This window comes from Caretta caretta, chromosome 7 (assembly GCF_965140235.1).
Source record: "Caretta caretta isolate rCarCar2 chromosome 7, rCarCar1.hap1, whole genome shotgun sequence".
Classification (NCBI taxonomy): domain Eukaryota; kingdom Metazoa; phylum Chordata; order Testudines; family Cheloniidae; genus Caretta; species Caretta caretta.
In genome coordinates this window covers 91,343,216-91,370,770 of record NC_134212.1, presented here as the reverse complement: position 1 = coordinate 91,370,770, position 27,555 = coordinate 91,343,216, and the positions used below count along the sequence as shown (strand labels likewise).

The 27,555-nt window shown below is 40.9% G+C and overlaps 1 protein-coding gene across 13 annotated transcripts in view; it reads left to right on the top strand.

Moving 5' to 3' along the window:
- The window catches only part of RNLS (renalase, FAD dependent amine oxidase), a 296,512-nt gene that overhangs the window by 100,406 nt on the left and 168,551 nt on the right, over positions 1-27,555 (top strand). For 9 of the 13 annotated variants that reach the window (XM_048856446.2, XM_075130932.1, XM_048856445.2 and 6 more), the window contains exon 5: positions 12,737-12,910. The exons of 1 other annotated variant lie outside the window; for it this stretch is intronic. In XM_048856446.2, coding sequence (XP_048712403.1) covers positions 12,737-12,910 — 174 coding nt within the window. Of the gene's footprint in view, positions 1-12,736; positions 12,911-19,867; positions 19,920-21,283; positions 23,780-26,889; positions 26,970-27,555 lie in introns of those variants that run through there. 3 more of the 13 variants (XR_012669384.1, XR_012669383.1, XM_075130935.1) reach the window with 3 other exon arrangements.

Below are 27,555 nucleotides of genomic sequence, written 5' to 3'. Positions count from 1 at the left end.
ATGTAACATCAGCAAGGAACGAGTGGCTTAGAACTGGCATAGTACCATCTAGGCTTTCACCCCATGCTAGGAGAATCCCAACTGAGCAGCTGGGGATGGTGGTCAAAGCAGCACCAACAGTCCCTAGCAGGGCCAATATCTAACAGCACTCCCACCAGAATTAAGTGAGATAGTCACTGAGTGCAAAGTGTCCAGTAGAAACAGATACTAATTGAGAAGAGTGATGTTTTCATAACAAAACCCCCTAGATATAAAAAATCCCTCAGTATCCTCACACCATATCACTACTCAAAATTATCGTTTTGAACTATAACTTCGAATCGTAGGGTTAGCCGGGATCGCAAGGGTCATCTAGTCCAGCAGTTCTCAACCGGGGATCAGCAACCCCCTGGGGGACCACCAGCCCTTTCAGCGGATCCGCAGTGCCCTGAAGCTGAAGCCTGAGCCCCGGCACCCCCTCAGCGCTAAAGCCGGGAGCCGCGGCACTGAAACTGTGAGCCCCAGTTCCCCCAAGGGGCTAAAGCCAGGACCTGCAGGTCTGAATCTCAGAGCCCTAGCAAAAACCCCAGGGGGCTGAAGCCAGGAGCTGTAGGGCTGAAGCCTGGAGCCATGAGCCCCGGTGCTGCTGTGGGTCTAAAGCCCTGAGCCCTGGTGCCTTCAAGGAGCTAAAGCAGGGAGCTGCAGTGCTGAAGCTGGGAGCAGGGGGCTGAAGCCCTGAGCCCTGGCGCCCCCCACGTGCAGAAACCCCACCTCCCCACAGGGCTCAAGCCCAAGCCCATGGCCCGGTTTCATCCCCAGGAGGTGGGGCTCAGGCTTACAGGTGAGCCCCGAGGTGGGGGCCACCCAACGTGTCAGTCAGTCTCACCACCTTCCAGCCCAGCCCTGGCTCTGCCCCCAAAAAACCTTGCATGCGAGAGCTCACTCCTTGGTTTCTGCCCTGGTCCCAGTAACACCAGCCTCGCAGGTTACATAGCTCCATTTACTGGATGTAAAGGAGCCATTTCAGTGGAATTTCAGGACAAGTTACAGAGCACAGGGGAAATTGTTCTGAGCGTAGACAATAAATATCAGAGATGGATAACTTTTTAATTCGGCCATCAGCTTAAAAACAACAAAGCCCACAGAGAATTGATACCAAACTTCCCTCAATAAGTTCAACCACCGGAAAGGCTGAAGAATACCGAATAGGTGATGTGAGTAAGAAACAAAACCCTTATTAACCTGGCAACATTTTGGAAATATGAAGACAGCTATTTGAATTTTGGCTTTATTTGTTCTGGAAGTGGAGATACACCTCAACTGCAGTGTGTAATTTGTGCACAAGTATTGTCCAATGAATGTTTGAAACCCTCCAAATTGCAGAGAAATTCAATTACAAGCATGAAATCTATTAGGATAAGACCATTCATTTTTTGAGTGAAAGGCCAAGGAACAGCTTGGTACTAAAGCAGTAATGAAATCCACAACTACTGCCGATAAAAAGTTTGAGAGTTCATCCTACATAGTGGCACAGAAAATTGCTAAAACAAAAAAATTGCATACCATTGCTGAGACTTTGATAATGCCATGTGCTATTGAAATAACAAGGAAGTGTTTGGAGAGAAGGCCAAGGTACTGACAAAAGTACTGATATCAAATGACCCTGTCAAATGAAGGATCACTTCTATGTCAGAAGACATAGTTTCTAAGTGTATTGATCGACCGCATGACAAGGATTTTGCTATACAACTAAATGAATCCCCACACATTTTGAAAACGTTCCATTTACTTGCCTAAGTTTGGTATGTGTGGCATAAGGAAATAAAGGAAGAGTTTTTGTTTTCCAGAGAGCTCAAGACAACATCAAAATCATGACATTTTCAAACTGTTAGATGGTTTTAGGATTTCAGCAGAAATCAGCTGGACTAATTGCATCGGGGTCTGAACTGCTGGAGCTGCCCCAATGACTGGAAAGCATTCTGGTGTTGTGCAAAAAAATAAAAGCTGTTGCACCTTGCACTATTTGGATGCACTGCTTTTTACATCAAGAGGCACTAGCTGCAAGAGATATTGAACCAGGTCTTTACAGTGTTCTGAACACAGCGGTAGCACTCATTAATTTTATGAAATCCCGAGCAACAAACTCCAAGTGTTTAGCTGCACCTTGTGAGGAAGTGGGTGCAGAGCCCCATTTCTTGCTCAGCCATCTCACCTTTGTATGCATATCTCGAGGCAGAATGCTTGCCCGTACATTTCATCTCAAGGAAGCATTATGTACTTTCTTAGCGGATAAGAAACCTGAACTTACCGAAGTGCTGAAAGATGATGTGTGGTTGACAAAACTGGGTTACCTCACAGACATATTCATGGAAATGAATAAGGTGAATAAAACTGTGCAAGGTGGAAACACTAATTTTATTGCCCAGCATGAAAGAATTGTGGCATTCAGAAGAAAACTACAGCTCTGGAAAGTTCTGTGGGAGCATTACTGATATATTTGAGCTCTTACATTCTTTCATTCAGGAATGAAACATGGACTTTGACATAATTAAACCTCAGCTAGCAGTGCATCTGTCTGGTCTGCTTAACAAATTTAATGGTTATTTTCCCAAACTCACAACAGAACAAGCTGCTACACACATGGGAACTACAAACCCCATTAGTGAGAAAATTGAAGCTAGTTGTCCACCCAATGTCCCATCAAAACTGTTAGAAGAGCTCATTGACGTTCATCAGACAGATCCCTCAGAATCAGGTTCATCTGGAGACATTTTGGTGCGAATGTTCCAATGAATACATCACTGCTTCTTCTGCAGCACGGAAAGTTTTGATCCCCTTTAGTACCACCTACTTATGCGAAGCCGGATTTTCAGCCATGACATCACTGAAAACAAAGTACTGAACCAGGATGAACACTGATCATGACATGCACGTGTGCTTGTCAAACATACCCCCATGTCTTGACAGAATTGTTGATCAGCACCAGCAACAAATTTCACACTGAGTAAAAAAAAAAATCAGTTTTTTTTATATTTGTAGCTATATTGTCCTTTTATATATATGTGTTTGTGTGTGTGTATATTTGTGTAACTATCCATTTAATACAGCTTTTAATGTACTGGATATGCAGAAAAACAGTTGTGGCACAAGTGGGCCATGGAGTTTTTATAGCATTTTGTGGGGGCCTCAGAAAGAAAAAAGGTTGAGAACCCCTGATCTAATCTAATCTTCTGCCAAGATGCAGGGTTTGTTGTGCCGACCAGGGGCTGGCAATCTTCAGCACTCGGCCCATCAGGGCAATCCTCTGGCCGGCCGCGAGACATTTTGTTTACGTCAACTGTCCGCAGGCACGGCCCCCTCCTCCTCCTTTTCCCCCTTTTTAAAGCTGAGCACTACATTAGCCGTCTTCAGTCTCCTGGAACCTCTGAGATTTCTTCAGCTAATTCCATCAGTGCCCTCAGGTGGATAGTATCCGGTCTCGCTAATTTGAATTCATTCAAATTGGTCAGAAGATCTCTGATGTGTTCTTTACTTATCCCAATCTGCAACCCTTCCTATTTATTGTCTGTGGTAACTTTGCTAGATATCCGGTCACACGTTATTTTTTGTGAGAAGACTGAAGCAAAGTAGGCATTGATCAGCTCTGCCTTCCTATCATCTTCCGTTACCAGTTCACCTTCTCCATTGAGCAGTGGACCTACACCGTCTTTGATCTTTCTTGTTTTTCGGACATATTTGAAGAACCCCTTCTTGTGGTCTCACATTCCTTGCCAGCTGTGACTCATCTTAAAACAGAGCTGCAATTTATTTGTTCTTATAGTAGGTAAATAGTAAATAGCGTTTAGATTCTAAATTATCATGGTTTATAGAAAAGATTTTCAAGATTATGCAGCAATTGTCACTGTAATTATAACACAAACTATAATATTTACATATCTGATATTTCCAAGAGCTATTATCCAGTGTATTTTTATATTTTCAATGCCATTAAAGTCAGCTCGAGAGATATTGATGCCCAGCAACTTGGAAAATATCCAACTCTCACATGACAGTCAAACAAAACTGTAATACTTTCCCACTCATCCCTGGAAAGGGACAAATTTTCAACTTACCTCAGATCAACATCTACACACAAATTTGCCCATGTATTTTTCTGCACATGCAAGAACTGCATTTGCACACAGACTGGGTAGATTGTTTGCAGATTTGATATGCAGATAGGAATTCACACAATTTTTACAAGTGCAAAATTAGGGGCCACAAAACTTTCCCCAAAAAGTACTATTTTAACCTCAGCACCTTTTTTCCTTGCTTTCTAAACATGGTCTTCTCTTATTTTGCCTAGCCCTGACCAATACTTGTAGTAAGTGGTGTATAAGGAGGCTCATATTACACTGTGGCAGAAATTTATGATAGTAATATGGTCTGTATGGGGTTCTGTGTCTTTTACCCATCCTGTCATTTTGGAGATTTCTAATGTCGCCTTTGAACCATTCCACTCCTTTCTTCTAACTGCCTAGTACACCATTAGCATTTATTTCACTACTATTTAGCTGAATACTCTTATGCAATACTTTAGTATCCACAACAGAGGTGCTGTTTGCTCAGTCCTTTCTGGAAAGTGAAGTTGTTCTCAGCAATGTTCTTAGTCCCAGTCAGACTGAAGAACAGCTAAGATCCCTTGAACTTTGTGTGTTTAAGTAATATTTCTGTTTGTTGGCCCCTCAGACAGGCAGAGTGTATCCCTTCTCTGTCTCTTTTTAAAATGTGCTACAAAACAGTATAGCAGATGGGCTCCACATAAAATTTCAGAGGGACCTCTTTACTTCTCCACACACTCAAAATTGCAAATCCTAATCATGCCACAGCCCCTGAACTCTGTGCCAGACTGATAGTTGAGCTGCACAGCTTCCTGGCTCCTGAGCAGCTGAGATTCCAGATAATCTCTATAGCCTGTGGCTAGGATTCTGGCCTCCCTGTCCCTTTGAACAGAAGCTAAACTTCCAGACTGACTCTTGGCCTCCCTTTTTGCGTCCCTGATTTCTAAGCTGGTAGAGAACTGAGCTCACTCCTGAGATCCTGGACTGACAGCTGGACGCTTGGCTTTCCTGCTTTGCTTTTGGCCCTGGTGTGAGCCCTAGATTCTTGTCCCCCACCCCCACGCCCAAAGAGGTAGTGAGACAAACATTACAGCATTGGAACAGCAAATAAAAAGCACATATTGTATTTATTGAATGTTATAAATAAGTAATAAACCAGCCCTCTGTCAGGGTCTGGTGAAAAAACAAATGGAGTACACATACTTCCTTGCTTTGATGTAATTTAATTACTAGAGTATATTGATTATAATGGCATCCACTAGTGTTGGTGTAGTTAAGGTGTTGTGGTATTTTCCATTGTAAACCTTGATTTCCAGGACTTAATAAAAGTTGCTTTTAAAAAATCTCTAGAAGCTGAATCTTGTACCCTGTACAAGTTCATGGTCTGAAAGCAAGGGTGGTTTCTTTTTCCAAAATGTTATTAAAATTATCTTAACCATTGTTGTTAGAATGAAAAAATTATTAGTTATGTTATGGTTTCAGAAACATTAAAACAACAATCCAGTTCGGATTTAAACCAATATAAGTAAGGAAATTCAAAGCTAAGGCACTTACCCTGTCCTTATTTCAACCTGGTGTCCTCAGTATAAAAACAGAGTCTATGAGACATAAAATCAGACACTCTTATGAGATCCTTGCCATAGCTATGTTAAATTGGACAAGTTAAATACAGAGTAAAAGCCTTAACTCTAAATGTACTTTTTCCTGTGTATTTCACGCCATACCATTATCTTCACATATGGTACGTGGGTTTGTCGTTGGGTGTTTCAAGACAAGAATGTATCACTTAACATGACTGCACTTGTGTACTTTATTGTAAGCTATGAAAAACTTTGTAAAATAACTTTGCTGCAATATAGATTCCTGCCTGCTATACAAAGTTTGTTTTACAAGGAAGGTATCTAATCTGTGATTTTTTTTCTTTGCTTGCCACAAGCCCTTATATGGAAGGTTTATAGTTTAGCAACTCTGATGGCAATTTAAGAATTTAGATTTAAAAATTCGAATGAGGATAACAGAGATACAAATAATGAATGGCACAAAGAAGGTGAATTGGACTCATTTACCCTTTATCGTAATACAAGAAAAAGAAGACATTCAATTAAATTGAAAGACAACAAATTTAAAAACGATAAAAGGAAATATTTTTCAACAATGCACAGTTAACCTTTGGAACACATTGCCACTACATCAGTAGGATTCAAAATAGGATTGAACATTTATATGGATATTGAGGACATCCACTGTTATGTTAGATAGGATTAAAACAATTGGGAGGGACCTACACCATTACACTTCAGAACATTTGCCAACTTCTCACATCTAGGGCTAAGGAAGAAATTTCCCTTATGGAAGTATCACAGTTATCAGGCTAACTACACCACTGATCCCTCCTGGTCTCAGCCATCACCTCTCTCTTGGAATAGAATCACATGATTTTCCCACTCTCAGACTGGGCCTTGAGCTGCAGTCCCCAGGTGCAAAGCAGGATTAACTCAGCAGACATGACTTATGTTCAGTATCTGCTGTTCTGGTCCCACCAGGAGCTGGCTAATACAGTGACCAAGCAGCCTTCTTAAAAGTGAAGTCTTCTCTGTTTAGCACAAAAGCATTTCAGAGAAAACAAATCTTAAAACAATGAAACAGTCTGTACACCCATCTTGCTTATCAGGTGTCTATCCATTTTCCACCCAGGAATCCTGGCAGGTCTAAGCTTCCTATAAACCTTCTGATACTTGTAGGGTCTAGGTGGCGTAGTCTGTTACCTTAACTCACAAACTATTTCTCCTCCCCTGCTTTGGGGAAGAAATCACTTTTTTAACTGTTTATAGCCCTTTTACCTCCCAGCACTGGCAAAACAGCTGTGCAACTTTGGACTAGAGCCTGGAAATAGGCCATTGTCCTACTATATACCCCAAGTGTTTGTTGGGAGGTTGCTTATCTAGATTTATTGTGTTGCTTCCCTGCTTGTTTTCCAACAGACCCCTATTAAGCTAAACCAATGCATTCATACAGGACCTTTACTTCGCTGACCAGGTCACATACAACAGTCATTAAATTATTCCATAGCCACATTCTTAGATAGCAGCTCCACGTCCACCTTGGGCAGATTATCCCATAATTGTCCCTAGAGAGTTTCTACAACTTCCTCTGAAACAGCTGACAAGATATTCAGAGGTCCACTGGTTTGATCCAGAGTAGCAATTCCTTTGTTCCTAAGATTGAGGTTTGCTGTTCTACCTGCAGTACTTTGCAGATTTTTTTCTATTTGTGCTAGGGCAGTTGCCCCTCACACAGCAGTGTTTACCAGGAAGTTCAGAAGACACATCTTTTCCAAAGAGAAAATGAGCCAAGGACATCTATCAAACTAGCCTCAATATTCCGGTGATATTTTAGATAAAAAAATTCAGGTTTCATATTTATTTACTTATATGTTTATTTTGCAGTTTTATATATTTTTCAGATCACAACTAGAATAAATGTAACCCTTCTGCCAGGGGTTGTCAGCAGCAAAAACAGACAGGTTCAGTGTTGCAGGTTTTCCCTCTAAAGACTTAAATAACACCAGCTTGAGCTCCCCATCTGGAAACCCAGGAAATGATGTATATCACCCTATGTGCCCTTGAGGAGCGATACTTCCCCACGCACAGTTCTTCTCCCCTAGCAAGAATAGAACCCAAAGGTTTAAAACAAAGAGAGCTTTATGCAGGTGGGGCACCTGGGTGTGGAGAGGACACAAAGAATAGACATGGGAAAACCAGCAATTAATAAATTAACAAATTCTGTGAGTTAAGACTCCCAGCCTTAGGGTGTCTTCACAGTAGTTCCAGCCTCAGACTTCCACCTGCATTTCTGAGTAACTAATGCATTCTAGCCACTTTCCTCCTCCCCAGTTCCCCCACTCACAGTTTATTGTCCTGGGCCAGAGATATCCCAGGATTCTGGCAGGTCACTGCTACCTGGACTGCTCTGGGGTCTCTATCAACTCACTTCAGCTTCAGTTGCTAGCTAGGGAGGCCCACACCAGAGTCTATTGGATAGGCTACTGATATCTCGGCACTTTCAGCTCATGTATCATCTTAAAGCCAGCTTAGCTTTGTGCCCTTCATTGTTTTGTAGCTGTTCCAACTCAGCTCTTTAGAGAATGCTCAGTGGTACCTAGAACCCTTCACAAAATCCTTATCAGAAAAAAAACTCCCAGCAGAAAATCAGAGTCACTGTCCCCTTGTAGTCACTGTTCATAGGGGTTCAGGGTTCCATACCCAACTGTGCTTGACTGTAGTGTCGGTCATGGTGGCCACAGGCACAGTTAGTGTCAGTCAGCGGTTTTTTTCATTTCCCAACAGAGTCAATAGCATTTTATTGCCCCAGACTCAAAAGTTAGCAGCATTTTAACCAGAATACCCCAAACTGTTGCTTAACCAAAATGCAAATGAGGCCCAGCCCATTCAGTCATTTCCCCCTGTTCACCAGCAGATGCCAGCACAGAGCTCACATCTGGGGTTCACAAGCAGCTGTGAGCCGAAGGCCTATTTCACTACCAGGCATCAATAGTAAGCACTGTACAGTCTAAGGCAGGGGTTCTCAAACTGGGGGTCGGGACCCCTTAGGGGGTCATGAGGTTATTACATGGGGGGTCACGAGCTGTCAGCCGCCACCCCAGACCCCGCTTTGCATCCAGCATTTATAATGGTGTTTAATATATTAAAAAGTGTTTTTAATTTAAGGGGGGGGGGGTCGCACCAGAGGCTTGCTGTGTGAAAGGGGTCACCAGTACAAACATTTGAGAATCACTGGTCTAGGGCTTCGGGGCTTATAACATTATTATTCATAGGGTTTTTTTTATATTACTGCCTAGGGACCAGCCAAGAATGGGGCCCTGTTGTGTTAAGCTCAGTAGAAACAGAGAGAATGGCTTCACGTGCAGCTGGGGAGGGGTGAGATTCCCAGCTCTTGTTGACATACTCGCACTAGCTTCATTGAGCTAACACACGCAAAATAGTAGCGTAGCCAGGGTAGCACAGGCAACGGTGGCATAAGTTAGCTATGCTGAGGCGAAGCCCGTGGGTATGTACTCAGTACAGCTAGCCCATGCCGCTGCTTGCCGTTGCCTGGCTCCACTACAATTTTTCATACACTAATTCAGTGAGAGCTATCATAAGTATGTCAATGCAAGCTGGGAATAACACTCCTGGTTGCAAGTGTAGACTACTTCCAGAGTGGTAGACAATCCCTGCCCTGAGGAGTGATAGGATACACAAGCAGAGCGAACAGTGTGATGGCAGCAAATGTGACGTGAGTTCCATGAGTTTGTTTTTGTTAGGAGAGGATTAGCTAAATGGAAAGACAAAGGAAGGCAGAGAGATGAGGGGGCCAAAGCTGGTGAGAAGAGGAAGGAGGAATAAGAAGGGAAGCTGTGAAATGTGTCTGAAGTGAACAGATTGGAAGGGAGGGGGAGGAAGAGGGTTGGAGCTAACAGCGAATCTACACAGGTCAGAAAATGTCCAGTAAAAAATGTAGAAAATACTCTGAGGACATCATCAGCATCTGTTGGTTCCTGTTCAAGCTGCTTCTGCAGCTGCTCCTGCCAGGTTTGGTCTCTGACTGGCTCCTCCTCGGTGTTTCTTTTCCCAAGGCCACATGGTGGTTTTGGGAGGGGAGACGCCCTGGGTCCTAGTGTCTCCAGAGGGGAGGTCGCCCCTGAACAGCTCTGGGTCCTGAGGGTGCTTGAGTAGGGGTATTTCTTTCATTGTGAAAACTAACAACAATGGTAATGCTGGGCAAGTGTAATCTCTTTTTGCTCTGGAGTGAGCATTTAGCAGAGGCTGCTCTGTCTTTGTTGCAACCAGGTGCTGCATGAACAGCTACTAGAAATGGTTCTGGTAACAATGGTTCCTGAAAACACTGACACTTATTGCAAGCAAGTTTGTACAAGCTGCTTACCCTACAGAGACCACACAAATTGCAATGGTTTTAAGCAGAGTGATTTGTTGGGATAACTCCCAGCTGTCTCTTTAGAGAAAAGAAGACATTTTATTTTGATGTCTGCTTTGACTACCTTCATCTTTTGAGCCTAGAAAGAAAAGGTACTTGACAAAACTATCTTAAAAATTCCCAGACTTACTACTACTATTATATTATTAATTATAAATAACAAATTATTAATTATTATTATTATTATTTGTATAATGGTAGCACCACAAGGCTCCAGTCAGTATCCAGGGTCCCAGTGGGTGGGTGCTATACAAACATATACAGTTCTAAAAGATAGCTCTTGCCCCGAAGAGTTATAACCTAATTACAGAGTGGACATAAGAGTGGACAGAGTAGACAGGAGAGAGGGAGAAGATGAGAGTAACAGTAATGGAAACACACAGTAACATGGACTGGTAGTGTGCATAATTTGCAGGTTTATGGGGTTTATTTAGTAAGAATTGTACACACTGGGAATTGTTGCACATAGAGGGGAGAAGTGATCAACCAAGCTGAGCAAGTTTAGAATGTGCATCAGCTTCTGAAATTCTGTCCTGACATTATTGTATTCCAGCTCCTGACAGACATTGCCTGATTCAGGAGTTCTTGAATGAAATCACCAGATTCAAAAGTCCTGATTTATAATCCTGTATCCTACAGTTATTGCCTCAGCCCAATAAAGTGTAGAGAGAGAATATGTGATGGTCTGGTGTGTTCTAAATATTTTATTGCTAGGAGTTTGGGACAGCAGCATTACTCACAAGTGGCAAGGCCAGCCACATCATCGTTTTTCCATTTGCTGTATGTTAATTACTATGGGAGGAAGATTGCTTTGCTAGGAGTATGTCACTAACAAGAACAGAATAAAATCAATCTATTCCCTCTTGCTGAAATGTCACTAATTATCCAGTTGCTATGCTGCTTAGCTATTTGTTATACTATAAGGACTATAGTTGGATACAAGTATTCAGTATGGCTAATAATTCCTTAATAAAAATTGCTAATCATTTTGCTTTTGATGTAATTCAGTGTAAAGCTAGGTGTTTTGAGAATTGGGCTTTTGTCTCTCCTAGACTGGCTTCTTGTTATTGAATCTGTAAAACATAATAATGAAACGAGAAGCTTCACATATGACAGGAGAACTCTGATATCCCGTAATTGTGCTTCATCTTTATTATCTACTAACTTCAGGTCTCAAAGACCTTGTTGAATATGTACTTTAGTGGTACAAAAATATGAACCCTGCCTTTGTCATAGTAAATAGTGTAATTGTTGCTGTTTGCTCAGATGAAACAATAATTTTTGAAGTTTGTCATCTGCTGCTACAAAAATTTTCTCCATTTTATAAAGATTATAAAATTATGAAAATCAATCAAAACTAATAAATATGGAAAAAGAGAAGAGTTGGTAACAGAAAATTTTGATTTAGAATTGGACTAAAAGCTTCTAAATAAGCTTAAAATACACACAGCTAAAAGAATCACATTTTATTTTAAATTCCTTTGGATATTTTTCTCTATCCTTTCTATGGGGGTGGTATCTTAAATCTTGACTTTTGCCCAAAGTACACTTACTGCTAAATAGTTAAAAACTATTTCAGTTGTTTCTCTTTATTCTCCGTTGCTCATCAAGTTGCTTATCATTTTCAATGCTTGAATAAAGAGTTAAAATAGGATGAGGACAGAAGACATTAAACTAGATGGATTAAGAGCAATTCCTTTGTTTTAGGGTTTGCAGTTCTTCCTATTGCTCACCATGAATTGCAGTGCTTGTGTGTGCTCTGGAGCTGCACTTGGAAGAGATAAAGCATTGGCAGCCATGAGCACCATGCACTGACAAAAATGCTTCCCACTGTTCCCCTGAAACATAACCTTCCTTAGCCAGTGAAGATCAGTGCTGTGTGCTGGACCCCGTGCTCTTGCTGGCCCATCACCTGGCAGTAGCCATTCTTCTCAGTTGATTTCACCTTATGGATCATAAATGATAAAGCACCATTCTCAGTAGCCCTATCAGTGGTTCAGTGCACTTTTCATCTCCCCCCCTATAAGACTGAGCCCTAAAGCCTAATCCAGTAAAGCACTTAAGCACATGCTTAATTTTAAGTGTTTGCTTTAAATCCCATGGAAGTCAGTAATAATTAACACTGATATCAGTAGAATGTAAGTCAATCCCTAAAATTAAGCCTAAACTTAATTGCTTTGTTGAAATGGGATAGACTGCAGAATCAGGACCTAAATCACTATTTTTTCCAAAGTTTCAAGGGTTCCTAGATAAAGAGTTTGTTAATTATGTACAACCGTTTTGTTTAGGCAGTCACATAGCCAATAGTGTATAGGCTACTTTAATTTTCTCACATGAGCAGTCCCACTGAGTACACCAGAACTAAGGGCTCCACAATCAGGCTCCTCTCATAAACGCCTTAAGTCAGTGTCTGCTACTGGATAAATAGGACATAAACCACTAGCAAAAAGTGAGTTTATCTAGGATGCACTTAATACCATACCTCTAAAATGTTTGGATAAATCACGCAGAAAGTAATAAGAAGCTTTTAGCTTTTAATATTAAGTGATAAACAGACTGAGTATCCTAGTCCTGTTTTAGGAAAAAATTAATCAGCTTAGCTATCGTATTCACAAGTTTAATGCTTTGAGAGAAAAGTGATTGTCTAATTTGTTTTTCCACAGTAATTAAGGAAAGTCAAAAGCAGCAACTGGAATCTGTGAGCTACTCCTCTCGCTATGCTCTGGGACTCTTTTATGAAGCTGGCACGTGGATTGATGTCCCCTGGGCTGCACAGTACATCACCAATAATCCCTGCATACGCTTCATCTCCATCGATAATAAGAAGCGCAATATAGGTCAGTGCTCCTATTATTTCCCTTAAACACAGTAACAATAGAGGGTGTAGATCATGAAAAATGCTGTTTAATTGAGTGTTGCTATTCTGAACAGAGCAAGTATTTAACTCCAAGCCACAGGGGATAAAATTTAATGTCACATTTGGCCTGTAATAAAAATGCACTATGAAACCAGGGAAGTTTTCAGAAAATCATCACCCAGCACATGGTTTGTATTACTGAATTTATGAAAACAGTGTCAGAGGATTTAAAACATCAAAATGTTACTGTTCCAAGAAATAGTGTACATTCTATTATTTCAGAGTAGCAGCCGTGTTAGTCTGTATTCACAAAAAGAAAAGGAGTACTAGTGGCACCTTAGAAACTAAACATTAATTCATGCACATGCCAGTTTATCTACCATCATCTATTATTTTACAACTCTTGATCTTTCCATTGAGCATGCTTGGAACTGTTAATGAATTATATAATCAAGCCTGATCATTCTAATTCAGTGTTAGCTAGTTTATTTTTTCATCATGGAAAATCTTTGAGATTACAGTATGTACAGTATTACTTCACAAGACTACTTTGCAGAGTGCTGCTTAAGAGCTTAGCAGGCATTCTGTGAGGCTTATCCTTCTCATTGCTTTGTTGAAGATAGTCAAAAAACAGATATTATACTGTACTTATTAATCATTGTTAGCAAGAATCCCATAGGAAAACTACAACTCTTGGATCATGTTAAAAGTAACTCTGCCACTGACTCACTGTGACCTTGACAAGTCAGTGAACTTCTGTTACTTCATCTGTGAAATAGGAATAATAATCTATCCATTTTTGCAAAACACATGGATATTTGTGCTAAAAAGTGCTGTGAACTACTGAACAACATGGGCGAGTAAGGATTCTCAGGATCAGGCGCTATATAAATACAAGGTAGTATTAATTAACTGAACTGAAGCAGATGAACCTAGAAATATTTCTTTTTAATCTATCTTGTTCAGTCTGAACTGATTGAGTTTAAATTCATACTTCGTATATGCACTGATCAGCATCTAACTGTGAAAGTACTCAGGTGTGCCCATCACTAGGGTTTCCCAAATACCAACAAAATTATAAAGTAATCATATCAGAAAGACTGAATTCATTTTTCCTTGTATTATACCAAATACATGGAATTTTAAAACTATTATTGTATTAATTACCATCTTTAGGAAGTAAGGCAAGCCATTCTTTAGCATTTTTATTGTGGGAAAGCTGTGGCAATGAGATGATCTCATATTTCCCTCAGGCAGCAAGAAAACCTGAGGTTGTTCTACTTACTGGTGTAAGGGTACAGCTATGGACCAGCTGCCTGGAAAGGCTTGCCTCCTGCTATATAGTTTTCACCCTGTTTTCTAACTCCAGCATCCCCAAATAATACAGCTGTCAAGTAGGTCTCAGAGAGAGAGGCCATTCCTGAGATATCCCAGGGGCAGCTCATGTGAGATCATTAAAGATCACCATCTGGACCTTGACCTGAATCCAGTAATGAACAAGGAGCCAATGTAACATAACAAGTTCCAAAGTGATATGCTTAAGTCTTGCTGTGCTGCTGTTGCATACTCAAACTTCCTGGTTTTCTCTTCCGTACTCACATTTGCAGTAGCTAATTGTGGTAGTCAGGCTTGGAGGTGAGAAACTTCTATTTTGATGTGGCCAGGTCCCCACTTGGCCACTGGGGATGATCACAGGCATTTCTTGTTCCTGTTGCATCACCTTGAAGATCAGAGAGTGTGTGTCCCCAAACTGAGGGTGATGATGTAGTTTGGGCCATCGTTTCTAAGTATTTCCCTTTTCCCACCAAAATCACCTGGCGTCTTTTTCAGATTTTGTTTTAGCCAGTGACTCGTACTGCCCCAGGCATACTGACTGATGGTGCTGTTTATTGATGGGACAATTAACCAACTGTGTAGCAAGTGTTTTGGACATATTAATATGTTACTAAAGATCATCAAAATTTATATATTCAAGATGACACACTCTTTCCACCTGGTAGTGTAGGCTCCAAAGTATCATGATGATAAATTCTCTAGGAAAGTGCAATTTCTCAAGAAAAATGAACTGCCTAGCTGTTGCAGGGTTTGAACAAGCTGAGGACCAGCAATTGCAGATGAACTGCCTCCCACAAGGCCTCATTACAACATATAAAGAGCCAGCCAGCTCTCTCTTTTGTACTCGGTTCCTTGTAAACTTGAATTTTAGAAAATTAAACTTTGTTCCAAGAAAACTAGTCGTGGAGTGGGAGAATAATGCATGTTAGCAAGAAAAGAGAAATATTTCTGATGGTGGGTGCTCCTGCATAGCATTGGAGGTTTGAAAGACATGCCCTTGCTCTGTTTATTAAGGATATTTTAATAAATAAAAATATAAACATCTGAATAGCACAAGTAAACTGTCAAGGAGAGATTTTTGTTTCTTTATACACAACTCCTAATGTTACGGGAATATGTATAATTACACACACACAAGTAGCATTCAATGTGTAGTTTACTTATATTAGCAGTATAGTAACTGAAACACTGTTTTACAAAGTTTTCTTTGATTAGTTTTAGTATATATATAAATAGTTTACACTTTCATTTTTCTCTTACTGCAGCCTTAATAGGCATACATTGTGTTTAAGTAAGAAATAGTTGCTTAAGCACACACACACAAAAGGTGGCAAGTATTAAGATACAAACAAAACATGGTGGGGGGAACAGTGCCCCACTACTTTTATGTACAATAATGTATACACAATAAGTTAAGCAAAGATTTTATATTATCTGGGTTTTACATTGCCAATGAAAACTTATTGGTAAACAACACAGAACTGCAGCCTTGAAGAGCACTACAGCCTTCTGTTATGGGAATCTCAGTTATTTTTCAAAGTAATAGATGTTGCTAAAATAGATATATGCGTACACCGTCTGCACAAAGACAAGGTTATTTATAGCTGTTACATTCTATTGCTCGTTACAGAAGTACCAACCTTTTCTTTTTTTGTTTACAAAAGACTTGGTAATTATCACTTTGACTCATCTAGCAAATGACATCAGATAAGGAAAAAGAAATAAATAGAACTTTATAGTGGTGGTTTGACTTTTTGCTGGTGAGATTTCCAAATAAAAAGTGAACAATTTACTGTTACTAAAATCATGATAGGATGCCGTTTGTTATCAAAGCTAGTCAGTTGTCTCAGATTGGCAGATGAGACGTAAGCCAAGAAATAATACAGGAATAGTAATTTTGTTCATTTGAAGGAATATGATGTTCACTCATGGCATTACTGTGCTTTCACATAGGCATTGCTTACCACTCTCTATTGATCAGGTAAATAAATATTTTATGTTGTATTTACTGTACAGAAGATGCAGGCCATTAAAGTATATCATTGCTAGGAGACCCACTAGCTGTATAAAATAATGTACAGTATTGAGGTGCTGCTCAAGAGTCCCCACTCTGAGTTACATTATAAGACTTGATCCTGCAAAGGGATCTACATAGGTAACCCTTGACTTCACTGTTTGCTGGGGATCTTCACAGGGGACAGGTGGGGAAGGAATCCTCCACTGGAGCAGCTCTGAAGCCGCTATAGTGGCCCAGAGGGAATAAACTCAATGGCTAGTGTATTCCCTCTCTGCAAAGGAGAGCTGCTCTTGCTTTGGTTCCCCAAATCCCTGTTCCTATAGGGTAGGGGACTTTGCTAACAAAGAGGAGGGAGCACTGTCTGTCCCATCACACTTATAGTATGTCATTGAGAAAGAAATTCCAACCACTCCCCTCAAGGAAAACATTCCCTTTGAATCTACTACACACAGCTACTATAAGACCAAACTTGATCTCACAGCTATTCAACCTTGTTGGCATCAGTTGGTTGTGCAGGTGCATAGGTGAGGGCAGAACTTGGCTCTGTAAATAGAGACTAATTGATACAGTTTGAATACTCTGATTCAGGAGCAAAACGAAAGGCTCTGGATTTCTTTGATGATAAATTATTCTGTGCAGTTTTCAGTGTTGGCCTAATTTAACTCTACCAGAGGAACTCTGTGGCCTAGTAATAGCAAGTCTGCTCCGATAGGGGATACGTCAACACAAGCTGACTCCAACTCCTACTCTGGTGGGTCAGAAGATGGCAAGCACAACCCACAATGGGCCGAGTCAGACAGGGAGTGGATAGGCCATGGCATCCAAGTGGTGCACTGATTCTGTGGTTTCCATGGGCAACCTCCACCATAAAGGCCCTGGGGACTCAGAGGATGCACACTAAATCCCGTGGCGCCCACAGGGCTGTACCAAGCCCTGCATTTGTAAAATCTGTACAGGGTTTTAAAATGCAACTGTTACATATCCTCACTCTCACTTGAGGATTCTAGTTCCTTAACAACCACAGTATCAGGTACTTCAGCTGTCTCACCTTCCTGATTTATATTATAAAACAGAAAAATCAATAGAAATGATTATTCATTGATTGCACCATTCCCAGTATCTACATGGAGTATGCTCAGCCAGTAACCTCAATGGAGTCTCACCTGTATACACCAGCTGAAGAGCTGACCCACTGTTTTTTAATGAGGCTCATACCTGCAGATGTAGTGTTCTTGAACATTGCGTCATGAAAAGATCCTACTTCTATTGTATATTAACTTCTCTGCATAGTATCTATGTATATTAAAGAGTTAGACAATAGGCTGTTTTAAAAATCCCATTAATATTTATAAGGGACAATGGGAATTCTTCAACAAAATTATTCCAAAAATCATATTTGTAAGACTGCAGAATCTTTACATTCTAAAGGAATAAAGACAGATGACATACAGAAGGTAGCAAGTTCCGTTCTCTTATTTAATTAGCTATGTCATTATATAATTTAAAAGGAAGAGGAAACACATTTTCATGGTTTCAGGCTCAGCATAATTCTTAAGTATCCTTTTTACATTGTAAAGGGAAGACTCCTTTATCCCTCAGTACTGATGGAGCAGTTTTAGGAATAGGCAACAGCTAAAGTTTTGTCTCATGGAAGAGTCTACAGCTTATTACATGTGGATTTCCTTCATAATCCCATGCCTAGTCTGCCTCCTTATTATGAAGCCAGTCAGAAACAATCATGAGGATAAAGAAATACTAGATCAGAAATCTAATACTGCTCATACTCCTCTTACGAGAGTTCTTCTAAGACGTACGTACATTACAGTGATACCATGCAGAATAAAGAACCTCTGCAAACCATAGGAATTTTTAAGAGACATTCAAGATCAGTCTGTTCTTTTACCAACCAATAAAATAGATTCCATTAATACTGACATTTTGGAGGAAAGTCTGTGTATTTTTCCTGTTTCTTTTAGGGTCTAGAATTTTATTAGTTATTTTTAGTTTAGATGTAATTTTATTAAATCTAGATCCTGACCTCTCTTCTAGTCTGAGGAATTGAACTGTTCTTCCCTTCCTGGAAATAGTGAGGCAGTTCAGTTGTATCCACAAGGTTTCAAGGAACAAGTGAGGCCATTCCACTTTAGCCCCAGATTCTCTGCTGCTATTGGCACAGAGTGGCATTTATGCTCTCCTTTGTCAGTTGTCTGCCTAGCTTTAATAGCTTATTTTGCCTAACAGAAAGCAAAATCCCAACCCCCACTCTTCACAGACAAATTGGATTTTTTGGATAATGTAAGAAAGTACTCCATGCCTCACATTAAGTGCCATCAAAATCTACCCACCAGGAAACAATATCTTTCCTTTTTAAATCTTCTCTACTAATTCCAGGTTTTGTGACACTGGTATCCTCCACTTCCCTGGAACATGAGGGGAAAAAAACCTGGTAGATTTTCCTCTGTGAAAGATGACACCGTTCTTATGGCAGCCTTATAAATAAAGGTGTTCTAGTTGCAAACTGAGGTTTATAAGTCCCTTTGGCTACTGATGTGAGGGAGAGACTTACCAAAAAATTCCCAGCAACCCCTGTTAATAATGGTGGGATTCCCAGGATAGACAGTACTCTGGTGACCAGAACAGTTTTTGCCACTGATTTACTAAACCTGCTTGGAAACAGGTATAACCAAACAAGTGGTGAAAATGGGCCTCACTCCCCAGGCTGCAGTGTTGTTCCTTCTAGTTGTAGTATTGTTCAGCTGAACCAGTGTTAGAACCAGTGGGAATATTTTTCTGGACTTCCGTATTGTTGGACACCTTAGTGATTACATGGAAGTAATTTCTTCTGTTTTGCTAAAGCCAGAAGTTAGGGTGTGGCTATTAGTTGTTTCAGAGCTCACAGTGGCTTTTGTTTTGTTGAAAGTTATTGAGTCTTCTCTCTAAACCACAAAGCAGATACAGCAAACACAGGCTGTTGTACAAGTTTTCTCACACTCCCCACAAACGTGCTTCAGTCAGGAGCCAGCGCGACCACTTCTAAGAGTGAGGATGTTCTCTGTACATTCAGTCCTTGGCGCCTCTGTGGAGGCAGAACAAGGGTGTTAATGTGGTAATGTTTTGTCGGTGTCGGATCTTTTTAGCATAGGAACTGAATAGTGATCACCAGTTCAGGCCAAGCACATAACATTCTCTCAGGGTGTATAATTATCTTTGGACAAATACAGCTGGCTTTTATTTTATTTTTACAGAAACGTTGGCCTCTTCTCTGTGAGGGCTGCCCAATACTCACTTCAACAGCTATTTGAAACAACTATAGGGTCCTTCACACGGGGTCAAATCCTGACCTTATCTTACACAGGACTAAAGAGTACAGACGTTCCTTGTTCTTTTGCATGGGCACTCAGCACTAACCTGATCAAAATTCAGAACAGAGAGGAAAGGAATTCAAGATGTTCACCCAATATTCTCTTGTATAATTAAAACAGCTCACAAGCTAGAATATCTCACTGTTTTTAGGCCTTTGTCTTCTGAACCTGCTGCTGCTTTTTAAATCTACCATTTTCCATTTCTTCCTTCTCTTCATAAAAGGTATAGTTTTCAGCTTCTCTGATCTCAAGACTGAGGCATCCCAGAATCAAAGGTAAGTTCTCAGGTCACAAAATATGTAGAGACTGACCCTGTGCCAAGCACCATTGTAATGTTGTCGGACTATTTGCCATCTGCCAATAGAGCACTAAACTTTGAATATTCCTGAACTCCACTTTTTAGCTGAGCTAAAGATACAGTTTGCCAGAAGTTTTCGGGCACATCCGGTAACAAACATCATCACACTGATCACAGATTGCTGCTATCTTGAAAGCTCTAAATTTTCTTCTAACTTGAATGATTATACAGCCTAACTTGATAGAATTTCTGGACCAACATTCTTTGTTTTATTTTTAAAGATAACAGAAGCTTTTACTTGACTAATAGAAGTGATCTAGTTTTTAAGCTGTTAATATTGTATGCTATATATACCAAAGTTTCTTTAAAACCTTAAGGGCCATATTCTGACACCTTTTCCTCAGTTTGAGTAGTACCTTATTCTGTAAGTAGCCTCACTGAAATCAGTAGCAGTATTTGAAGAGTCAACTATTACTCAACATAGAATGAAAAGAATTGTCAGAATACAGCACTAAAACAAATAGAAAAATGAAAGGACTTAATTCTCCACTGTGTCCAAGCTCTGCTAGGATGCAGGGTGGAGGCAATATTGAGCCAGTTGCCGCTCCCTGATAATGTGCGAGTTAGCCCTTACAGAATTTGGAGCAGTTAAGGGCCTGCTCTAACTTATGCCCGTGGAAGATAGATGTAGTAGAGCTCTGCTCTGATACAACCGCTTCCTGATTTTAGCATGCCTCATTCCTTCCCCTTCACCAAAGGTTAGGGGGTGGCTGCCACAGCATCTGCCTTTGTCATCCACATCCCTGCAGAGATTTCCCCTGCACAAAGGGAATTCTCTGCTGACCAGCTCCAGCCATAATCTGTTCACTTTGTGCCTGTTCAGTAGCGCAAAGCAAAGAGAACAGAACTGACGCAAAGAGCCCAAAATATTTTTCAAATTTTATTCACTATTTAAACACAGAAGTCATTTTTCAGCTAAGACTCTGGTGCTAGAGACTTGATGAATTGTTGCATCATGGATAATGTATTGTATCTTTAATTAAGATTCTTTTGAGCTAAAAGTTTAAAATATATCTGTTAAACTTGAGTGAATAAAACTGAGTTTCCAAGAAGAAAGGCTTATAGAAAAGGAGTGAACAATAATAATTTGCCTAAGTGCTTTAAATCACAAAATTAATACAAGTGAATGCTATCCAAGCCAAATACAAATAAGCACATTTCATGAAGCTTTCCCATTCAGAATCTCATACTCTCCTTTCCTGATTCTCTTTCCTGCCAAATTGTGTGTTTTGCAAGATATAAATGCATGAAAAGACCACTTTTCTTTTCTGCTTCTTACAGGTTTTGGAAAAGAATCCATTGAGATAATACTCCAAACACAACATAATATATTATTCTTTTCTGTATAACTGAAAGTAAAATGAATCTTCAAAGAGATGGATTTAATCTCTGAATTTTTCACCTTTAATCAAGTATTGCCATTTGTCAATATTTTGTGACATGGTAAACAAGAAAAACTAGTCCAGTTATGACTATGTCCTTCATAATTCATAAGAAACTCAGTGTATGAACTTATATTAAGTTAGTTTTCCGCTGTTGCAGTATATGGTGGTAATATTGAGAATAAAGACATTGATCAGCTGGAGAAAAACACCTGTTTTGGATATGCCTTTTAGTGAATTCTTGTTAACACAGATGTCTGTCAATAGGTCCAATATTTTTCAAGGATCATTTCTCACTTGTCCCTTGTGATCTGAAGAGACAGATGTTAAACTGAATTATTGGCATTGAGCCAGTGGGTTTGAGAGGAGTTACCAGTGTCAGGAGCTTGATAAAGATGCCCAGAGACTAAAGGACAGACTCTACCTTTTAAAAAGTATATTTGCTGCAGATCCTGAAGTCAAAGGAGGCTGAAACATCAAGAAAAAAAATGCAGGAAGAAATTACTTCCCTTGCACAAGTCACAGCTAAATTACCTAAAACAAGGTCAGGAGACTGAGGCCTGCTTATATGGATTAAATAGCTATGGGTATGTCTACATAGCAGTGTAAATCCAGCTCTGTGGGACTCGAGCCCACACGCACAGTGTTTATAAGCCCAGGTTTGAGCATCCACACTGAATACTGACCCTGGGTTTAGACTTTCTGGACCCACCTCTCACACCCAGGCTCATGCGTCTATACTGCACTATGCAGAGCTAAGCCAAACCAGACTATCCCAGGCTTCCTAGCATCCTCCCCAGCTGTAGCAGCTCTAGTCCTTAGTTTGTGGTGCACTGTGGGAAAACTTAACTGTTCATCCAATGGCACTTTACAGGAACTTGTTGCAGCCTGCCAACACTTCCTGCCGAGCAGTCTTTTGAGCTACATGCTCCTGGCAACAGCAGTCTGAAACATGGAGGAGTTACCATTTGAAGAACTTGCCCTGCTTGCACTTTCACTCCTGTGTCAGGAAATGGGCAGAGCAGCTGGTGGACATTTCAGTGGCATTTTCTGATCTACCGAAGGCACTTTTGGAGGAGGACAACAATGATACAGACATGGCAGACTCAAGCTGGCTGATGCGGCTCACAATTCTCAGTGTAGTTGCTTATGCTAAGGAGTGTTGACTGGTGCTTCTAGAGCAGGATCACAAGCACGGGCCATGCAGATCACATAGCCATGCAGAGCTGGGAAGACCAGCAATGGCTCCAGAACTTTTGCATGAAGAAAGCTTCATTTCTGGAGATTTGCAAGCAGCTTGCTCCAACCCTCCACCATCAATGCACATGCATGAGGGCTGCCATAACCATCTGGAAGCTGGCTATCTCAGCCTGCTACAGGTCCATTGCTGAGCAGTTTGGTGTTGGAAAGTCAACTGTGGGGGCTGTCATGGCAGAACTTTTTGATGCAATCCGGCATGTGATTTACCCAAAGGCGTTTGGTGTAAACAATGTCCCTGCAGTAAATGCTGGTTTTGATTGGGATGTAATTTGAGAGAATAGGGTTTCCAAATTGTGCCAGGGCCATCGATAGGACTTATGCGCCCATAGTTTGCTCTTCTCATGGAGCACGTGAGTACATAAACCGCAAAGGGTACTTCATTGTTTTGTGGGCTCTTGTCAACCACAGAGGCTGATTTGTGGATGCCAATGTGGATTGCACAGGAAAAGTTCAGGATGCCAGAGTTTGCACCAATAAGGAGTCTATCTACCTTCCTGGACAGACCAGGATGCTACTCACACCAAATATAGATTAAAAGTTAAAATTGGAAAGGCACTACACATTTCTGTCCATTTCAGTGTACGAATGTAGTCCATTGTGGCTACACATACACCAGCCATGGTTCTCACAGGTCAGTGTTTGTGAAGCCATGGTTTTCCTTTCTGTCCTCTGGCATGGACTGGTAAGCGTAAGGATGTGACCCATGATGTCACATAGGATATTGGGGGACATAGGGAGTTGCTACCATGGAGTTCTCTAAGGACTGCAGAGAGTGGGGAGTCCAGAATTTTTGAATCTTAGGTCAACCAGGGTCTGCACCATTTGGGTCTGCTGCCTCTCTCTCTCATTTTCCTGCTGGGACTTTCTCCTCTTCACTCTTTCCTTCTCCATGTCCATGGCAATTTTTTTAGACTTATCAGCAGTTTACAGTATCATTGATCATGAGCTTTTGGTGGTTCAGGTGTAGACCTTGGCTTGGGCAGACTAGTTCACATTTTATATGTTCTGTTTTTTCAGGACAGGAGAATCCAAGGGATGCCCCGAAGGTTCTCTTGTCTGATTCTACAAGGCTATGTGCTAACGCCACTTCTGTTCAACATGTATTTAAAAAGCCATTGGGGGAGATAGTGAGATGGTAAGTGCAATGGGGCTGTGCTGTGCTGCCATCAGCATGTGGATGGCATACACTTCTAAGTCTTTTCATCTGAATTGGATGGCTCAGTCTAATATGCCATTGTATAGATGGGATAGGGTTTGGGATGGATGGAAGTGAGCTGGCTGAGACTCAATCCAGACAAAAGAGAGTTGATACTGCTTGTTAAGAACATGCATTTTATAAGAGATAATTTCCCAGGTAGGAGTGCTTTATCCCACTAACTACATCTGCTTTTTGTATCATCATTATTATTAAAGCACAGAGAATGTAAGTATTTGCTTTATTCCAGCACTTCAACTTTGCAAATAATTTTTGGATGCCAAAATATATGGTCAATCAAACTATGAAGAACAATTGGATTATTCCAATGATAATTGAACAAAAACAAAACAAAAAAAAACAGGTCTTGGTCTGAAATTTATATTTACCTTAAAATTAATTTTCTGTTTCTTACTAGCTTTTCATGATAATTCAAGTCTCATATTGCTCCAGAGGTTGTCCTTTTGGAGCAACCTGAAATATGGTTTCTGTGTGCCATGAACGATTTTGTGTTGTTTATGAAGGATTATTTCTTGTGTGTACGTAAACCTACACGTGTCTATGATTAATTTTTATAAAAAACCCTGCCCCACTCCTTGAACTTTTACATTGGTTTTGATTTGTTTGGTATACATGTTTCCAATTATCTATGTTTATTTTCTCTTTATGTCTCAGGACATTACATATATTAATTTGCATTGCAAGATATATATGAGGAAAGATAGGTTAAAATAAAACCAAACCTGCAGCTGACACATCCCATCGCGAGATGGAGTTTCTCACCCTTGGTTAACAGTTCATAATAGTAAAGGAGCTGCTGCTAAAATGAAATGCCCGCTGACAGAAAGGGATTATGCACAATCACACATGCAGTCCAGATGAGTGACATCTCCCCCAGTTTCTGTGCACATCGAACAGCAGGTGCAGGCTGTGTGCTCCCCTGCAAGGCCATAGCACTTCTTGCCCACCCAGACACAAGCAGCACTTCCCTTTCCCTTCCACTTGCCAGCATCTCCTTCACCTCTCCATCTTTTGCCAAGTAACAGCAGCTCCTTCCCAGTCCCCCTTTCTCTGACTCACTACCCACTGCTGGGCACGGGAAGGGGGAAAGGGCAATGGGTGAAATGAAGGGAGAGGAAGGTAAGCCAGAGAAGAAAATAGTCCATGGTAGAAACAGGAAGAGGAAAGAGAACATCATGAAAGGAAGAGAGAGAGAGAGTTATATGAGAAAAGTAAAGTAACATGTTATGAGAGAATGAAAAAGATGGACAAAAAAGAAAAAAAAGTCAATTTTAAGGTTTGTACGCTGTGTTTTTAAATGCACCATGGGGTCAATATAAATTGACAGAATTCATATATTTATGTAAATATGTAAGCAAATTAGTTATGATACTCAGGCTCTTAGAACACTTGATAGTACATCACATCACTTGTGGTTGTACACCATGCAGTTCTTCAACAGTTCAGATCTGAAAGAGGAAGTGCTTTCTCCTCTTGACTCATACTTTCATACTCTAGCTGTCATGGGTGTGGCTGCTTGTCTGTGTCAGAGTTTGGGATGTTATTTGTTTAAATTACGCTTGGCATTTGCTGCTGTGTTTCAGAGAGTTCTAAAAGGATGAAAGCAGCAATAGGAGTCCTGGTTCTTGACAGATAATCACAATCCCCTTGAGCTACAGTAGGCCAGTGTGCTTTACATTTTACTATGACCTGCCCTCCAGAATATTAGAATAGTCATACCGAAGAAAAGTGGGGTCATGCCACATGGTTGGAACTTGTTTATATTTTGACAGCAGAGTGGAGCTAGAACATAGGCAAATTTGAAATTTCATAGTGAAAAATAAATTGTGTGATTGCAATCAGCTAAAGTTAACTTGGACAAATCCAATGCATACTGGAAGAGCTGTAACAGACAAACTTATCTCATATAATTTTACTTTTGTGAGCTAACATGCTCTACCACACTACTGTGTTTACAGAACTACAATGAAGTTGGCCAAGATCTTGGCCATTTTTAAAGACTCTGATTTGCTCTGTTTTTGTTTTTGAACGTTAGCATCCAAGAATAACCCTTAAATTTAAAAAATGCCCTTCCAATAACCACTGTTTTAAGTTCATAGCTGTTTAGGTTTCAAGCGAAATTACAGGAAGTTCTCTTCTGCTGTTCCCAACAATAACACATCTCCTGATTGCTGTTCCTCATTGCTGTGTGATACAGTGACATGCTGTGTCTTCTCACTTTAGCTAATAGGAGCCTTTCCCTTTTTATTGTTCTTCTTTTCTGCCTGGGAAGCTTCATGATTTTACATTATTCTTTGTATTTGGTGGCCAGTGTAAACACATAGGTCGCTGGCAGTAGGCTGCCTCAAAGCCCATGCCACTTAACTCTTTGCACCTAAGGTGAGTATATTTACTATGTGGTGCTGAGGGTGCGTATGCTTCTTAGGCAACTTGCTTCCCATGTCCCCAAAATGTGGCATGCTCTCCTTTCCAGTGCAGTTCCATCGCTTTTCGTTCCCTCTTTACAATAAATCCTCCTCTAGCTTCCCAGCTTCTGCTTTTAAAGTCTTATGAAAAGGGCTGTCCTCCCACAAATATGCTCCATACAAGGAAGTTCCTGTGACAGTTAGGCAATATATCTGTGTTCTGAAAGAATCATATCTGATTTCCTTCTAGTTCATTTCCTTCTAGTTCATCAGGCTTCGCCGCAGCCTGCCTGCCAGACGGCCTCTGAGCTGGGGACCCCATGGCTTCCAGGGTCTATGTCTCTGGGGCAGCCCACCAAGCAGACAACCTCTGAAGTGGGGACCCCAGGGCCTGCAGCTTGGGGGCAGCACTGCCTCTGTGGATTGGAACCAAACCCAGAAACACACAAAAAGGGGTTGGGGAGCAGACTGGGGCCCGGGCAGTGCATTCAAGAGTTTTGTTTTGTTTTACATTGATCTGTAATGCTCTTATGCTTTTCAAAAGTAAAGTGTATGTGTGTGTGTGTAAGTAATTCATTTGCTAAGCCTATGTTTCCTTGCTTTACTGCCACATGGACCCTGAAGGCTGTAACTAGGGGAACCAGAACTCTCCAGCCATGGGGACTCTGAAGGGAATGTGTCCAAGCAACTGGGGGCCTCAGGAGGTCTGTGACACTGGTTCTGTGGATTTGGCAGATTGGAGCCAAGAATGATGTCAAACATGCACCTGTGAGACCCAGATCTAGGAACAGTCTATCTCTACCGAGACCCAGGGAGCTTAGCAGCATGTAGGATTCAGTTGTTGGATCCCATCGCAACAGGCTGGTGTCTGTCAAGGGAGCAGGACTGCAGCAGGTTGTTACAGTCCCCACCATCAACCTCTATTGCAGACACTTGCAGCCTCCCTCCTGTTATTTCTTAGACAGAAATAGAATAAGACCCAGCATCAGGGGAAAGCTGATCTCAATGAGTAGTCTTGCAAGGGAGAGGACCGTTACTGGGCAAGGGAGTTGGACTCAGTCAAGATTCACTGCAGTAGGATTCCTGACCCACTCTTCCCTTCCAATGGGCTCACGTCCTCCTTCCTCCCCATAACAGCAATCCCTAATGGGCCTGATGAAATCTCTGGAAATTAGCCAGACCCAAATTACATGCACCAGGGAATGTGATAGGTTCCCCAAGAGCTTCACATTCTTCTATAGAACAAAACATCCAACTTCTTATTTACTCGCATCCATTTGTCATTTTCTG